This window comes from Talaromyces rugulosus, chromosome I (assembly GCF_013368755.1).
Source record: "Talaromyces rugulosus chromosome I, complete sequence".
NCBI classification, from domain to species: Eukaryota; Fungi; Ascomycota; class Eurotiomycetes; order Eurotiales; family Trichocomaceae; genus Talaromyces; species Talaromyces rugulosus.
This window is the reverse complement of record NC_049561.1, coordinates 1831162-1848905: the sequence shown is the minus strand read 5'-3', so window position 1 is coordinate 1848905 and position 17744 is coordinate 1831162. Positions and strand designations below refer to the sequence as shown.

The 17744-nt window shown below is 48.0% G+C and overlaps 3 protein-coding genes across 3 annotated transcripts; all 3 read left to right on the top strand.

The window, feature by feature from the left end:
• Positions 1-65: 65 nt before the first annotated feature.
• Positions 66-7337, top strand: TRUGW13939_00619 (uncharacterized protein; the record flags this gene model as incomplete). The annotated part of the gene is made up of 2 exons (XM_035483826.1): positions 66-4650; positions 4858-7337. The coding sequence occupies 2 exons, from the start codon at positions 66-68 to the stop codon at positions 7335-7337; spliced, it is 7065 nt and encodes a 2354-aa protein (XP_035339719.1).
• Positions 7338-7800: 463 nt separating this feature from the next.
• Positions 7801-9618, top strand: TRUGW13939_00618 (uncharacterized protein; the record flags this gene model as incomplete). Its single annotated transcript, XM_035483825.1, has 9 exons — positions 7801-7949; positions 8025-8284; positions 8349-8363; positions 8415-8637; positions 8707-8745; positions 8806-9051; positions 9111-9177; positions 9203-9299; positions 9359-9618. 9 exons carry the CDS (start codon positions 7801-7803, stop codon positions 9616-9618), a joined length of 1356 nt encoding a protein of 451 aa, XP_035339718.1.
• A 4905-nt stretch (positions 9619-14523) lies between these two features.
• On the top strand, positions 14524-16753 carry TRUGW13939_00617 (uncharacterized protein; the record flags this gene model as incomplete). Its single annotated transcript, XM_035483824.1, has 3 exons — positions 14524-14782; positions 15525-16561; positions 16634-16753. 3 exons carry the CDS (start codon positions 14524-14526, stop codon positions 16751-16753), a joined length of 1416 nt encoding a protein of 471 aa, XP_035339717.1.
• Positions 16754-17744: the final 991 nt, after the last annotated feature.

The window sequence follows — 17744 nt, the reverse complement described above, 5'->3', positions numbered from 1 at the left end:
ACGGTCCAGCTTTTAGCATCGTACACCGTTAAATATCAACCGTCCATCGAAAAAAAATACCTATCATGGCGTCGCTACCTCCCCCGCCGCCGCCTGGATGGGGGTCGGCAGCTCCTCATTCCATGCCTTTGGCGCCTCCGCCGCCAGGGTATCAACCTCCAGCAGATCCCAAGGTCGCTAAATTTGCTCAAAAGAAGACTGAATGGTTAAGGACCCAGCGCAACAGATTTGGGGAAAAGCGCAAAGGTGGGTTTGTCGAGAGTCAGAAGACAGACATGCCCCCTGAGCATTTGCGAAAGATCGTGAAGGATATCGGCGACGTATCTCAAAAGAAATTCAGCAGTGACAAACGCAGCTACCTGGGTGCGTTGAAATTCATGCCTCATGCAGTCCTGAAACTTCTAGAGAACATGCCCATGCCCTGGGAATCGGCACGCGAGGTCAAGGTACTGTATCATGTCAACGGTTGCCTCACCCTTGTCGACGAGTCTCCTCGAGTCATTGAACCCATCTTCCATGCTCAATGGGCTACAATGTGGGTTTGCATGCGACGAGAGAAAGCCGATCGTCGCCACTTCAAGCGAATGCGTTTCCCTCCTTTCGACGACGAAGAACCTCCGCTGTCCTGGTCCGAAAATATTGAGGATGTCGAGCCTTTGGAACCCATCCAGATGGAACTTGATGAGACAGAAGATGGTCCTGTTTACGAGTGGTTCTACGACCACAGACCTCTACTCGACACTCCGCATGTCAATGGATCAAGCTATAAAAAATGGAACCTGTCACTTCCTCAAATGGCGACTCTCTATCGACTTAGCCACCAACTGCTAAGTGATGTTGTGGATCAGAACTATTTCCATATGTTCGATCTCACTAGTTTTATCACAGCCAAGGCTCTGAATGTAGCCATGCCCGGGGGTCCTCGTTTCGAGCCTCTCTATAAAGACATTGATCCAAATGACGAGGATTTTGGCGAATTCAACGCGATTGATCGAATTATTTTCCGATCACCCATCCGTACCGAATATCGCGTCACATTCCCCTACCTTTACAATTCTCTACCCAGAAGTGTGAAACTGGCATGGTACTCGCACCCCCAGGTTGTGTTTGTTCGGTCTGATGACCCAAACCTGCCGGCCTTCTATTTCGACCCTGTCATCAACCCCATTTCCTCGCGATCTGTTGCTCCCAAGAACATCACTGTCAGTCACGAAGATGAGATTTTTGGATCTGGTAATGACGAGGATGACTTCGAACTCCCTGGCGACCTGGAGCCTCTTCTTGCCGACGAGGAACTTTACAACAGCGATACAGCGTCTGCAATTTCGCTGCTATGGGCTCCATATCCATTCGATCGCCGTTCAGGTAGGATGGTCCGGGCACAAGATGTGCCACTAGTGAAACAATGGTATCTGGAACATTGCCCGCAAGGCCAGCCCGTTAAAGTTCGAGTGTCGTATCAAAAGCTTCTCAAGTCATATGTCTTGAACGAGCTTCACAAGAAGAAGCCCAAGGCTCATAATAAACAGAATCTTCTGACAACACTGAAAGGCACCAAGTTTTTCCAGACAACAACAATTGACTGGGTCGAAGCTGGCCTTCAAGTCTGCCGACAAGGCTTCAACATGCTGAATCTGCTCATTCACCGCAAGAATCTTACTTATCTGCATCTCGACTACAACTTTAACCTCAAACCCGTCAAAACTTTGACGACGAAAGAACGCAAGAAGTCTCGTTTTGGAAATGCTTTCCATCTCATGAGAGAAATTTTACGTTTGACGAAGCTTATTGTTGATGCTCAAGTCCAGTATCGTCTTGGCAATATTGACGCTTTCCAGCTGGCCGATGGTATCCTTTATGCTTTCAACCATGTCGGTCAGTTGACTGGTATGTACCGGTACAAGTACAAACTCATGCACCAGATTCGTTCTTGCAAAGACCTGAAGCATCTGGTTTACTACCGCTTCAATTCCGGACCTGTTGGAAAAGGTCCTGGCTGTGGTTTCTGGGCTCCTGCATGGCGGGTATGGCTTTTTTTCATGCGTGGTATCATTCCTTTGTTGGAAAGGTGGCTTGGAAACTTGCTTTCTCGTCAGTTCGAGGGTCGCCATACCAAGGGTGTCGCTAAGACCGTGACCAAACAGCGAGTCGAGTCCCATTTCGACTTGGAATTGCGTGCATCAGTAATGGCTGATTTGATGGATATGATGCCCGAGGGCATCAAACAGAACAAGGTCAACACTGTCTTGCAACATTTGTCGGAAGCGTGGAGATGCTGGAAAAGTAATATCCCTTGGAAGGTCCCAGGTCTTCCAGCTCCGATTGAAAACATCATTTTACGATATGTGAAAGCCAAAGCCGACTGGTGGATTTCTGTCGCTCATTACAACCGTGAACGTATTCGACGGGGTGCTACGGTGGATAAGACAGTGGCGAAGAAAAATTTGGGCCGTCTGACCAGACTTTGGCTCAAATCAGAGCAGGAACGACAACACAATTACATGAAGGATGGCCCTTACGTCTCGTCTGAGGAAGCTGTGGCTATATACACTACAACTGTTCACTGGTTGGAATCACGCAAGTTCTCTCCGATTCCATTCCCCAGTGTTTCCTACAAACACGACACAAAGATTTTAATCCTAGCCCTGGAACGTTTACGTGAATCCTACTCGGTCAAGGGTCGTCTGAACCAAAGCCAGCGTGAAGAACTTGCTCTCATTGAGCAGGCATACGACTCCCCTGGTACCACACTTGCAAGGATCAAGCGCTTCTTGCTAACCCAGCGAGCGTTCAAAGAGGTGGGAATTGATATGAACGACAATTATAGTGACATTAATCCTGTGTATGACGTTGAACCAATTGAAAAGATTACCGATGCCTACTTGGACCAATACCTGTGGTATCAAGCAGACCAACGCCATCTTTTCCCGTCCTGGATCAAACCATCCGATTCGGAAGTTCCACCTTTGTTGACCTACAAGTGGGCTCAGGGGATCAACAATCTTTCCAATGTGTGGGAGACTGCCGACGGGGAAACCAATGTCATGATCGAGACTAATCTATCTAAAGTCTACGAAAAGATGGATCTAACATTGCTCAACCGCCTCCTCCGCCTGATCATGGATCACAACTTGGCTGATTATATTACGTCCAAGAACAACGTGCAGTTGAACTATAAAGATATGAACCACACAAACAGCTATGGCTTGATCCGTGGCCTGCAGTTTTCGGGCTTTGTGTTTCAGTACTATGGCTTGGTGATCGACCTTCTTCTTTTAGGCCTTCAGCGTGCCAGTGAACTAGCGGGCCCTCCTCAGAACCCGAATGACTTTTTGCAGTTCAAAGATCGTGCGACCGAGACTCGACACCCTATTCGTTTGTACACCCGCTATATCGATAAAATCTGGGTATTCTTCCGATTCAACGCGGACGAATCACGTGATCTTATCCAGCGGTTCTTGACAGAGCAGCCAGATCCCAACTTTGAGAACGTTATCGGTTATAAAAATAAGAAATGCTGGCCTCGTGACTCGAGGATGCGCTTGATGCGTCACGACGTCAATCTTGGTCGGGCCGTTTTCTGGGATTTGAAAAACCGGTTGCCGCGATCAATTACCACCATTGAGTGGGATGACACCTTCTCCAGTGTTTATAGCAAGGACAATCCAAACCTGCTCTTCTCAATGTGCGGGTTTGAGGTTCGCATTCTTCCCAAGATTCGCAACCAGAACGATGAATTTCCCATCAAGGACAGCGTCTGGTCTCTCGTGGACAACACAACGAAAGAGAGGACTGCATACGCTTTCCTCCAGGTCACAGAAGAGGACATCCAAAAGTTCAATAATCGTATTCGACAAATTCTAATGTCCTCGGGTTCCACTACCTTTACCAAGATTGCGAACAAGTGGAACACTGCATTGATCGCTCTCTTCACCTACTACCGTGAAGCCGCCGTATCTACGGTCAATCTCTTGGATACAATTGTGAAGTGTGAAACTAAGATCCAGACTCGTGTCAAGATCGGTCTCAATTCCAAGATGCCGTCGAGATTCCCTCCTGCTGTCTTCTATACACCAAAGGAATTGGGAGGACTGGGAATGATTTCTGGTTCACACATCCTTATTCCTGCCAGCGACAAACGTTGGTCGAAACAGACAGACACTGGTGTAACTCATTACCGTGCAGGAATGTCACACGATGAGGAGACATTGATTCCCAACATTTTCCGGTACATCATTCCTTGGGAAGCCGAGTTCATTGATTCCCAACGTGTCTGGATGGAGTATTCTCAGAAACGACAAGAGGCCAACCAGCAGAACAGACGCTTGACGTTGGAAGATTTGGAAGACAGCTGGGACCGCGGTCTTCCTCGTATCAACACTCTTTTCCAGAAAGACCGCAGCACTCTTAGTTTCGACAAGGGTTTCCGCGCAAGAACGGAATTCAAAATATACCAGCTGATGAAGAGCAATCCTTTCTGGTGGACTAGCCAGAGACACGACGGCAAATTGTGGAACCTCAACGCTTATCGTACCGATGTGATTCAGGCTCTTGGTGGTGTGGAAACCATTCTCGAGCACACCTTGTTCAAGGCAACGGCTTTTCCATCCTGGGAGGGTTTGTTTTGGGAGAGAGCGAGTGGTTTTGAAGGTGAGGGACTGTTTTTCTTTCATTTCTTTGCGATATGTGGTTCTCTGTCGCCCTCCGAGTTCAAATTTGTGTTTTTTTCTGTATAGTATCACGTGATTGCGGATGGTGTATACTTCGCATTACCACGTGATCACCCGTCCGCGACAACTACCCCAACCACGTAACCACGATTTTCTCCGTACATTATGCTGACTTATTGATTTACAGAAAGTATGAAGTTCAAGAAGCTCACGAATGCTCAGCGTTCGGGTTTGAACCAAATTCCTAACCGTCGCTTTACCCTGTGGTGGTCCCCCACCATTAATCGTGCCAACGTCTATGTCGGTTTCCAGGTTCAGCTGGATTTGACTGGTATCTTTTTACACGGAAAGATTCCGACCTTGAAGATCTCCTTGATTCAAATATTCCGAGCACATCTTTGGCAAAAGATACACGAGTCAGTAGTCATGGATCTTTGTCAAGTATTTGACCAAGAATTGGAAGCTTTGGGTATCGAGGCTGTCCAAAAAGAGACGATTCATCCTCGAAAGTCATACAAGATGAATAGTTCATGCGCAGATATTTTATTATTTGCAACTAACAAGTGGAATGTTACTCGACCCTCACTGCTGTTCGATACAAAGGATGTCATTGAGCCCACAACGACAAACAAGTTCTGGGTAGATGTTCAGTTGAGATATGGTGACTACGATTCCCATGATATTGAACGATATGTTCGTGCTAAGTATCTCGACTACACAACGGATAGCATGAGCATCTACCCTTCTGCGACTGGTTTAATGATAGGCGTTGATCTTGCTTATAACCTTTACTCGGCCTACGGCCAATACTTCCCTGGCTTAAAGGCACTCGTTCAGCAGGCAATGGCGAAGATTATGAAGGCGAACCCGGCTTTGTATGTGCTGCGTGAACGTATCCGAAAAGGTCTACAGCTTTACGCGTCGGAAAGCAACCAAGAGTTCCTCAACTCGCAAAATTACTCGGAACTCTTTAGTCCTCAAATCCAACTGTTTATCGACGATACAAACGTGTATCGTGTGACGATTCACAAGACTTTTGAAGGTAACTTGACGACGAAGCCAATCAACGGAGCCATTTTCATCTTCAACCCTCGCACGGGTCAACTATTCCTGAAGATCATCCACACCAGCGTCTGGGCAGGTCAGAAACGTCTTGGTCAATTGGCGAAGTGGAAAACTGCAGAGGAAGTAGCAGCACTCATTCGGTCTTTACCGGTCGAAGAACAACCCAAACAGCTCATTGTGACTCGTAAAGGTCTACTTGATCCTTTGGAAGTTCATCTACTTGATTTCCCTAACATATCCATCCGTGCTTCCGAGCTTCAACTCCCCTTCCAGGCAGCTATGAAAGTTGAAAAACTCGCGGACATGATTTTGCGGGCAACTGAACCTCAGATGGTGCTCTTCAATTTGTACGATGAATGGTTGAAGTCAATTTCACCATACACGGCTTTCTCCAGATTGATTCTGATTCTTCGTGCTCTTCATGTCAACGCTGATAAGACCAAGATTGTGCTGCGTCCAGACAAGACGGTCATCACCCAAGAGCATCACATCTGGCCCACACTTTCTGATGACGACTGGATCAAGGTCGAAGTTCAATTGCGTGATTTGATTCTGAACGATTACGGGAAGAAGAACAATGTCAACGTTCAAAGCTTAACCAGCAGTGAGGTTCGAGACATCATCCTGGGTATGGAAATCAGTGCACCTTCTCTGCAACGTCAACAAGCAGCCGAGATCGAGAAGCAACAAGAAGACCAGAAGCAACTCACAGCGGTCACTACAAAGACCCAAAATGTCCGCGGCGAAGAGATCATTGTGACAACGACTTCTCAGTATGAACAACAGTCATTTGCTTCAAAAACCGAATGGCGTACTCGCGCTATTGCCACTTCTAACCTTCGCACTCGGGCCAATAACATTTACATATCTTCTGATGACATTCGTGAAGACGGCTTGCATACTTACATTATGCCCAAGAACATCCTGAAGCGATTCATCATGATTGCAGATCTTCGTGTGCAGGTTGCGGGTTATCTGTATGGCAGATCGCCGCCTGACAATGATCAAGTGAAGGAAATTCGCACCATTGTAATGATTCCCCAAGTTGGAAACACCCGAGATGTGCAACTTCCGCAACAGTTGCCGCAACACGAATATCTCGCCAACCTGGAACCACTGGGTGTTATCCACACAATCTCTGGCAACGAGCCACCCTACATGACGGCACAAGATGTCACTCAACATTCTCGGCTCATGAATACCCATTCCTCGTGGGACAAGAAGACCGTCACTATGACTGTGTCGTTTACACCTGGATCTGTTTCACTTGCTGCTTGGGCGCTGACTCCGCAAGGCTATAAATGGGGTGCCGAAAACAAAGATACGACCTCCGACCAACCCCAGGGATTTTCCACCAGCATGGGAGATAAGTGCCAGTTGTTACTCAGTGACAAGATTCGTGGATACTTCCTGGTGCCCGAAGACAACTTGTGGAATTATAGTTTCATGGGTAGCTCTTTCAGCGGTGTTGAAAAGCGACCAGTCTACACCAAAATCGATACGCCACTGCGCTTTTACGATGATCAGCACCGTCCTCTACACTTCCAGAACTTTGCTGAGCTGGAGGATATCTGGGTTGACCGTACCGACAATTTCGCATAAAGGTCGTCGACCTACAGCATTACTCAAGGGCATGTTCTAATTGAAAAATGGCGCTGGGCGGAACTAAGATGTTTCTTTAATTTTTGATGTTTTGAGTTTATATTTACATTCTTGCATTCTTACGTGTGTCTGTACTGATGAGACGATTGTGACTGCTATGCCCGGAAAAGTGAAAATGCTGTATATTAATCGCGACGTTATAATCGAAGTATATTTTGTTCTAAGAAATACACTTAAAAAGAATATTTCCCTTTACGCGTTGTACACCAATTTCTCAGTGACTCACTCAGTTGCCCCACATGGCACTACCAAAAAAACACCCCGCATTGAAAAGCGCGGAAAGCTAAGAGGTCACCAAACCCCTCCAAGAAGGTCACTCGGTTTTGTCTTTCGCTGCGCTTGTAACCAGCAGTCCATTTTTCCTTGAGGTGCTACTTCAAACGCAATTGACAGGGAACCAGCGATGGCGACGACCGGGAGCGAGGCAGTGTTGCCTATCCGCGAGGGAGAAAAGAAACCTAGTTCAGAACAGCAAATTGATCCCTGGGACGTTCAGGCAGGACACGATGAGAATGGAAATGCCCTGGCCTTCGATTATGCGGCTATTTCACAGTGCGATCCCAAAACTTCAACGCTCATTGTTTGCGCAAAAGCATGATTGAACTGACCGGTCTCAAATGACGATAGGAAATGGGCAACCAAACTGATAGACGATGCCCTGCTCGAGAGATTCGAGCGCCTTACCGGTCACAAGCCCCACCGCTGGCTCAGACGTGGACTCTTCTTTTCGCACCGTGACTTTGACAGGATTCTGGACAGATATGAAGCTGGCGAACCGTTCTTCTTGTATACGGGCAGAGGACCGTCCAGTGACGCGCTGCACTTGGGACACACAATTCCATTCTCCTTTACCAAATGGCTTCAGGACGTGTTTGATGTCCCTCTGGGTACGTTTTTTATGCCTTCCCTGTCTATACCGTTCTGTGGGGCGTCGCTAACTATTATCAATAGTCATTATGCTTACTGGTAAGCAAAGTTAATATCCGCCATATCGTGATCCCGTATTGACTGTAGAAGACGACGAAAAGGCTCTCTTCAAGGAGAAGCTCACTTTCGAGGACACACACAAGTTTGCGCTACAAAATGCCAAGGACATTATCGCTTGTGGTTTCGATCTCAAAAAGACTTTCATTTACAGTGACCTGGAATACATCAGTGGGCATTTTCTAATGAACGTCTGGGAATTCTCGAAACTGGTTACATTCAACCAGGTCCGCGGTGCATTTGGATTCAACGAGAGGTCAGTAATATATCGTATTTAATCTACAAGCTTATCCAGGTTACCGTGGCTCTTACTGACATCGTGCAGTACCAACATAGGACGAATCATGTTCCCCGCAGTCCAATGGTATGTAAAGCCTTTTTGTCAGCCCTCAGCCTAGAAAGATAATTGACATCTTTAACCTAGCGTGGCTGCATTTGCTACTTCCTACCCGGAGATCTGGGCCGACGAACCTGCAAAGGAACGAACGAAAGCTCTCGCTAAGATTCCGTGCCTCATTCCGATGGCCATAGACCAGGATCCATACTTTCGTCTTGTTCGCGACAACGCCCATCGCATGAAGAACCCTTCGCCCAAGCCGGCTTTGATTCATTCGAAATTCCTTACTGCGTTGCAGGGTGCAGGTGGCAAGATGAGCGCGAGTGACCCAAAGTAAGGACTGGAACTCAAATCCAAGAAAACAAAAAGCAAGTTTCTCACATGTTCTGTAGCTCTGCGATTTTTATGGCAGATACACCAAACCAAGTCAAGGCAAGTCCAAGATGTCCAATTCATCAGGTTGGCAATGGCTTATGTTTTGCAGAATAAAATCAACAAGCACGCATTCAGCGGAGGTAGGGAGACGCTAGAAGAACATCGGGAACTCGGAGGGATACCGGAGATAGACGTCGCATTTCAATGTTAGTAGCTGTCACAAGGGCTTGGTTATAGGTTGTATGATTCACTGACCAATATATAGATCTATCCTACTTTGAGGACGACGATGAGAAACTCAAGAAAATCGAGGACGGCTACAGGAGTGGCGAGCTGCTCACTGGGGAACTTAAGAAGATGGCTATTGAATTGATTCAGGGATACGTCAAGGATTTCCAAGCCAGGAGAAAGGAAGTCACGGATGACCTTCTGAAGCAATACATGACTCCCCGCAAACTGGAATGGAAGGGCAACCCAAACCCAAAGCCGAAGGAATCGAAAAAGGAGAAGGCGGCACAGGCATAGCACAGCTGATTGCATAGTGTAGTTTATTTTCTTCTGTCCAGGGGTGTATGTGCATGGGTGGGCCTATTAGGTACATTGAGCGTCTCGGATGCGAGCCTGGAGACAGGGCTTTTTCTTTGAGAAAATTTTCCAGCTTTTTCTTCGTCGTGTTAGCTCTAGCCTACTGTCATGTATCGTACTACCCTGCTCGACACTCAAAACAGGGATGTACAACATGCCGGATACCGCATGTAGCGAGGTGCAGCTCTAGCCCAACGCGCTCAACACAGCAAGGATATACCCAGCCATTGTCGACCTATCATCTTTGCGCGCCCGTACCGGTAGAAACGTACACGAATAGAGCCAAACTAGCCAGGCTCCTTCGTGCCGCCTCTGGGGCTGAGCGCTGCTATGTGGCACCAACACAGTTGAACCCAAAAATGAGCTCAAGGACCGTTAACTGTCATCCGATGGCATGTATCCTATATGCTTACATGTACAAGCGAACATCTCTGCATTAGCAGTGGTATAACCCAGTCTACCCCAGTATGGTAGTAGGTAGGTAGCCACTTATCGGGCTAGATACGGTGCATGAGCGGCATGTTATAGTTAATATTGATACGATATATGATATACCAGCTGGTGTATAGCGGCACGTGCAGGCTAGTCCACTTCCTTCCCTGCGGCCTAGGCTCGCGACTGCGGGCACAACCTTATCGACCCAGCTTCGCCTACGTGACTCGCGTCCGGCATACAGCATTGAGCAGGTGACGACAACCATCGAAGATTCGCTGATGATGGAAGTCTGGGAACCTTCACCGCGTGCCGATCGGATACTACGATCCATGAGTATCAACTCTGTCCGTGAGAGTTGTCGTGTGGCTGTTTAGCTAACAGTTGCAAGCGGTGTACAGCGAGTTGAGTAATGGTGTTTTAAATCAACAACAAATATCCTGACTCGCGCACGCAAGGAGATACTACCACCTCAGGCAAGTCTCGACGTATTGATGGTGAGATTTCTTCTCGTACCCCTGTCAGTAGCGACCCAAGGATCAGGTACGAGCTATTTCTGATCCCCGTACTCCGTATTAGGTCCGTACACGCCGTCATTATCCAAGCACGTATATCAAAACACGGGTAACGCGAACTAAAGCAAGCTCAGAACAAGCAAAAGAGTTTGTATACGCCCGCCGCGACGCCGACCCTAATCTTACTTCAGACGGTGCCATACAGCTGGGTCACCCCTGGCATTGTTGGTTTTTGTTTTTGTTTTTTTTCCCTTCCCTCGGGACGCCTGCCCCTAGAGGCCTGGACTGATTCCCGTGTATGGAGTACCTACTATTGGACATCAAGGTTCAGACGCGTGAGCAGTGGACCGGTGGATTGGCCTGGATAGGCAAGGCCATGTTCAGCACAATCAGCTTCCAGACCGGCGGTGTGGTTTTGAAACAGCACTATTATTGACATGGGCATGGCCAGCCCCGTTCTTCAGACGATATGTGGAATCAGCAATGACTGGTTACCCAAAATATCATAGGTGGCCATGGGCCTACGTACTCCGACCAAGTCCCAAGTTCCAACAGAGCACATTAGGATGATCGACATAAGTACCCACCAATGAGGGTCTATTGTCAATTGTGTTTGCGTTTTGCCCGGCCGCTACATCAGATATCCACGGCCTAACAGACTAACACCCATGTGCAGTCGAATCCTTTCGACAGCGGATATACACTAGACAGCCGGTGAAATTGGATTTTGTCAGAATTAGGCGAATGTAGTGGCGACTAGCGAGTTTCAGGCTAGATCTAGGCTAAGGACACATGGTGGTCATTCCAGATGTCGCATTCTGGTCTATTAATAATAACAAACTAATACAGCTAGTTATCATATCGGTGGCCGTTGTGATTCGACGAGCTTTAGCTGTATAAACTAATCCTGGGGCAAAAATGGTCCCCGGGCCTTCAGGGCGCAAAGTTATGCAAGCTCGACCGTGGAGAAATTTTTCGCTAAGAATAATTGCGAACGAGATGACACGGTCTACTGCTGCTCATACGAAACCGCGAGTCGGCTATTCCGTCAGCGATTTGAATGAAAACTCCTACTCTGGTAGCGTTGAATGACATTGAACTAGCGGATTATCGCCGATATAATTCATGAATCATAAGCAACGTTACCTGTGATCTTGACCCGCCTACTATTAAACAAGGATGACCTTGCCGGAGGACCCGAAGAGTTATAATCATTATTAGCATGGCCATTATTATAACGTTGAAGATTTGGCATGACTTTCGCGGGGCCGATCTTCTGGCTAGCAGCTTTAACGCATGCTAAACGATTAAGATCAACCGTAATAACGACATCGGAGCCGGATTATTTTCGACAGTTTATTCAAAAAGACCGCAGAAATAATTCCTTGTTCGTCCGAAGAACGGAGTATTCTTTACCAATCGGTTGGGCCGCTCTCAATTTCGGGTTTCTTCTGCATGACTTTTGAAATCCGTCTTCCAGGAAAACCAAAAATGAGCCAAAAAAAACAAAAAACACCAACGATCAATCGTTCAGGAGACTATGCAGAAACGAGGATAGCGATCGGCGGCTCGTCGCCTCGTGGTAGTGGATGCTTAGGCTGAGAGGGGTGTTAATATATTATTATGAGTGGAGTTAGTGTACGACCTGCCAAAAAATACTTAACTAACGTGGAAATAGGCGTGTCGCGGTTGTGTACCGAGCTCGACGGCTTGTCGCCCGTGATAACCCGGAATGTCAATATGTCTTCCTCTCTGTGTTTGTGGAATGTCGGACGTTCTATGATAATACAAAGGACGGTATGATAATCCATCATGGTATGCTTTTGGCCACTGCACGATTGTTATAGATTGATCATGTTCATCTGATATCCGGGTCGTCGATTTAGGCGTAAACCTTGTTGCGGTGTTTGTACCACCTTTTCTCAGCACTGGGCACGAGTCATGAACAGAGAGAATAGGGCTAGCAGGTAGATGCTCATTAAAACGTGCATCATAACGACAACGGCGTTGACCGAACCTTCGCAGCTACGAGCCGAATCCACCTTGCTGGAGTCCGTACTAGGCAATAGGGTACGTATTATAATCCCGAATCTGTGGGTGACGAAAAGAATCCTGACAAGCGCCTCGCATTGTCTCTTGATCCATGAAATAACTAAAACAGGAAGCGGATCTGGCAGTGGATAGATGGACGGATGATTAATGATCAACAATCTAATCTCTTTCTCCTATCCTCTCGTTTCGTTTCTTTCCCTATGGACATGCGGTTGCTGCGGTGTAACTGTGTACTAGATGTATCGTCCCAGGTGGGGAAGAAGCAATGACCATCCCCACGTTTTGCCTCTTTCAGCGTCCAATTCGAGCTGACAAAACACCGGTGAAATATCGGCCGAGTCCTTTAACAAAAAGAAACTGACATGTGGATATGGACAAATATCCGGAGATGACCAGGAGAATATAAGCTGCATAGGCGTTGATTAAGGGGGATGAGGATGGCATCCACCCAAAATGCGTTTCCACCGTGGTGCCATTATTGGAGCTATAGATGGGATAGTCTGGCATCTCTCTCTGTCTCTCCCCGTCGATCTTGATGCACTAAACCCGGTTTGGATGACACCATAGGGCATTTGGCATTTGGCCGAAGAAGCTAGGGGAGAGGTTGAAGGTTGAACCGATTCTGTGGCGTAAACGGCCCACGCAACATCAATTTATCAATCGATACATGAGAGTTAAACCCGATTCATGGCTCGGTGATGGCCGTGCGAGAAATCACCAAGCTTGCTCCAGACTTCAATACTACTCAGCTCTAGGCTTTAACCTGCCTACAGAGAGCGACTAGTCCTAGATACTACTAGTCTCCTAGGCTAGCTACTAGGCTGTGAGCTAACCAAGTCACTGTCCAGTGTCAGTGAAATGGTTATGTGTGTCATGATTCATTCCCCCCCGAACGGGCTAACTAGTTGACAAATCCAGTCAGGGCAGGGCGAGACGTTGCCAAGGAGCCAAAAGCTTAGGGTATATTTTTCCCGGCCGTTGGGATAATATCTCCCTAGCGCCCATGTTTGACGGCGACCATGCCCCCCCCTAACGACTAGCCTACGAGCCTAAGACCGCGCAAGCCTGTTCTGCGCCGGAGCAAACTGCCTAAAGGCCGCCTAGTCCTGTGGACCCTTGTCGTTGACCCCATCCATTCCCATCCCATCTGGCTGGCGGTGATACACTACGGTGGATGACCGCTCACGACTGGCTTGTTTTCCTCCGCGGTCTCCATCCTTACAGCCAGCCTCTGAGCGGGAGCGCGATCCACAGCTGGTTTCTGTCGAGAGTTTGCGGAAATTTTTGTGTGTGGTTTAGTTGCTGGCTCTCCTCCACTGAGGCGCACGGCAGCCTGTCGATTCGTGTGTTTGTGCCTTTTCCTCCACTAGGCACGATCTGATAGCTTCAGTTACCGTTCTCTCTCCCAAGCATGTGATCAATGCTACTACTGATTCAATTAATACGACGGATGGCCAGACCAAGGAAGATCCCTTAACCGGCTGACGGGTAGGGGCGACAATCATCAGAATGGTCGAAGCTCCGGCCTTAGCATGCTTCTCCCGCCTATGAAACCCGGCAAAGGGCAAATGGAGAAAAGAAAAGAAAACACTGTCTCCTTTTTTCTCATGCGTGTACTCCGTACTAAAATGTTATGTGCTAACGATTTTAATCCAAAGAAAGCCAAAAAGGAAAAAAGCACATGGTGAATCCGCCGTCGTCATCGCCAGCGCCGAGCCGTTGTTATCCACCATCCACGCTGGGGGTCCACCCGTCAAAATCGATTCCCTGAGGAGTGCAGATGAGTGGACAACCCATCTCCATCGCGGCCAGAGGATGGAGCTGTGGTGGTACGGTCCAGCGCACCATGCAGCAGGGGGTTCGCCGTCTGAGAATCACCCGGGGACAATCCGGGCCTACAGAGCGACCTGGCCTCGGGCTAGCAGCACACGCTCTGCGTTGGCCCACGAGCCAGACAGGACCTCCAGCAGGAGTTTTACCTTTTTTGCCTGGTTGCGCCGTCAAAACGCCAATCACACCTCTGCTCGCAACAGCTGCCAACCTGCCGGCTGCCCTTAGATTACCGCCCAGTCTGCATGCAGTGTCCACTGTCCGCGACGTATCCGGTAAGTGTCGGTGGTGCCAGTACCCTGTTGCCTCTGCCTAACCTCATCAGGGATTGGGTTGCATGAGAACCGTTTCAGTTCGTCAGGCCAATGCCTCTCTCCCTCTCCCTCTCTCTCTTTCCTCCCCTTTTACGCTCTTCGTCGCTTAAATTTTAGTGGCCCGCTCTGGATAAAGGTCCGTGTGTGTTAGGTTATAACAGCCAACACATGGCAGCTTGGTCATGCATACCTGGGTCTCTTTTGTATGAAAGGATAGCTACCTGGAGCTACTTTTCGAGGCTATCTGACCGTTTCACCCTTTTCTCCATCAGGAGTGGCCCATTATTAGTCGCGGCATTTAAACCTGTCAACCCAATCTAGTTTAATAATAGCGAGGAACATCCATTCCCTTGCCGCATGAACCTACGCTAATCCTTCGAGCACCACGACATTATTGGATACGGATTACAGAACAATACCTCCAGCAGCAACAGCGTCCCGAGAAGCTCTGGCTCGAAGTCCTTTTGGTCCTCACCTTAGCGTTTTTTCTTCAGAGCGGGGCCTTGGCCTTATGCTTATACTACCTGCACGACCGTTTTTCGACTAGAATATAGTGTCTTTCACCAGCAGCTTCCCAACCTCGAAACGTAACCTTTCAACATACCCATTTTTTTTTTTTTCCATTATTTAATTTATTTGCCGGGCTGTCTCTGGTTCTCATTGCACGACACCTATATCAGGCAACACGAGACTAATAATAAAGGGCAACAGGCGAGCACCGTGTCAGCAGCGCAGCAATATCGCCTAGACGCCGCGTCCATTCTTGCATTTAATGATCTATGCGACCTGCCAGAGCTTTCTCGAGCTCTAGCAGGTCTCAAGAGGGAAACCGCGACGCTGGCGGACCCATATCGCAACTATTCGCTCGACTACGCCTCTCAGGACAATAGCAAGTCGCAAGAACAGTCTGGTTTGCTTGTTTATCAAACAACCCAGCCACAGGTCGTGCACCATGGGGCGACTGCTGAAATGCCGTTTGTGCCCCGTGGTGCGCAGCAACCTGCCCCCGGACAGCAGCACCATCATCACCACCACCACCAACAGCAGCAGCAACATTCTCAACATGCCAGTCCTTCTATGCTGCGAGCCTCGGTCACTCATTCCGTCGTTCCAGATGTCCATCCGCAGCCGCTCCTTATGAACCCACACCAGCTTGCTCCACCCCCGCTTTCATCTCAGTATCCTCCAAATCCGCTCCAGTTCCAGCCTTCCCGGGCTCCGAAGCGGGCGCGGGTCGACGGAGGCGAAGGGAGCGAAGATGAAAATCGACTGGACCTGGGATTCCAGATGCTAAAAACAGATTCGCACCCAGAGGGGACTCAATCGCCCGACATGATGATGTCTGCTCATAGTGATTCGTCCACTCCGCATCGCACTTATGCTTTACCGCCGCCGATACATCCCCAGCAGCAACAGCATCATCATCATCACCATAGACTACCACAGGCCCTGATTCATCCATCGCAGCAGGCTGGCGGCGACATGAATTCACCTCCTATGTCTTCCGGCCTCCCGAGTGTTGTTGGACAGGCTGGGATGCCAGATCCGGCGCCCCGGCCGCGCGGACCGAAGCTAAAGTTTACCCCGGAGGAGGATTCTTTGCTCGTTGAATTGAAAGAGAATAAAAACTTGACCTGGAAGCAAATATCGGATTTCTTCCCCGGGAGAACAAGCGGCACTTTACAAGTGCGGTATTGCACCAAATTAAAAGCCAAAGATACGGTTTGGACGGATGAAATGGTAAGAATATCAGTCCTAACCGGGGGTTCTCCTCCATTGAAATCGCAATCGCTAAACTCTTTTGACTATTAGGTGCAAAGGCTGCGAAATGCAACCCAAGACTACGAGAATGACCGCTGGCGGATCATCGCAGGAAAAGTCGGCCACGGTTTTACTCCGGCGGCTTGTCGTGAAAAGGCCACGGAATTATAGATACAGACCTGTTGGGAGTTGCGAACAAGACTCGATATCTATCCACAGCCTGGCAGCATTACTGTATTTTTTTTGTGTTCACGCGAGATATCGGTATATGGTAAAAGCAGGCGTGCTTTGCTCCTTCCATCTTTTCAAGGAGTTTCATTTTGGCTTGAAAAAAATAGACCGTTGCCTCTTTTGTTTTGTTTTTCTGTGGTGTTTGCTTGCTTGCCTCTGTAAAATTCTGGATGCTCTTGAGTGGAACTACCACCACTACCATCACCTGTTATACATAATCAAAGTCTGGCGCTCTGGTGTCCCTTGAGATTTCGAACATGAAAACAACGAATTTCCAAAAAGGTAGATGTCATGATATATCTCAACATCGAATACTTAGATGACTTGTAGACATTTAATGATCATATTTGTCGGATTATGTGCTCATCAGCTGCCAACCAGCTTTCTTACGTATAGATGTACGCATATTATATATTGACATAGTCCGCTTTGCAGCTCGGCCAGCTATAGCTTCCCTAATTTTAAGTAATTAATCTCCATTTTTACATCAATTGGCTATAGATAAATTTATTTGAGAATATTTCGAGCTTCATGCGATTCAATGTAAACACGAGTACACGGGTAGTTAAAATCACATGCAATCTGAATAATTCAAGATCCAAAAGAAAATTTCGGCAAAACAGCTCACCAAAATAAGCCATACACTATCCATCAGCAATCAGCATGTTTAATACTAATCAAAGTAAGCATATATACAATCAAAATTGGTTGTAGTATAAAGACAGCTCTGAATATCGGCCAATCACAGCACAGGGAATTGCGTCGGAAGAGTGGCTGACTAAGAGCCGAGTTCTTCAGCGACGCCATGCCGTTTTCGGTATAGATGACGGACCGAGTAGGAACCTCACCTCACCACCGCACCTCGACCTCAACCTCAGTTCCCGAAGTCTTTGCTTCGCCAATTGCTCTCCGCTCTCCGGAACGCCGCCCC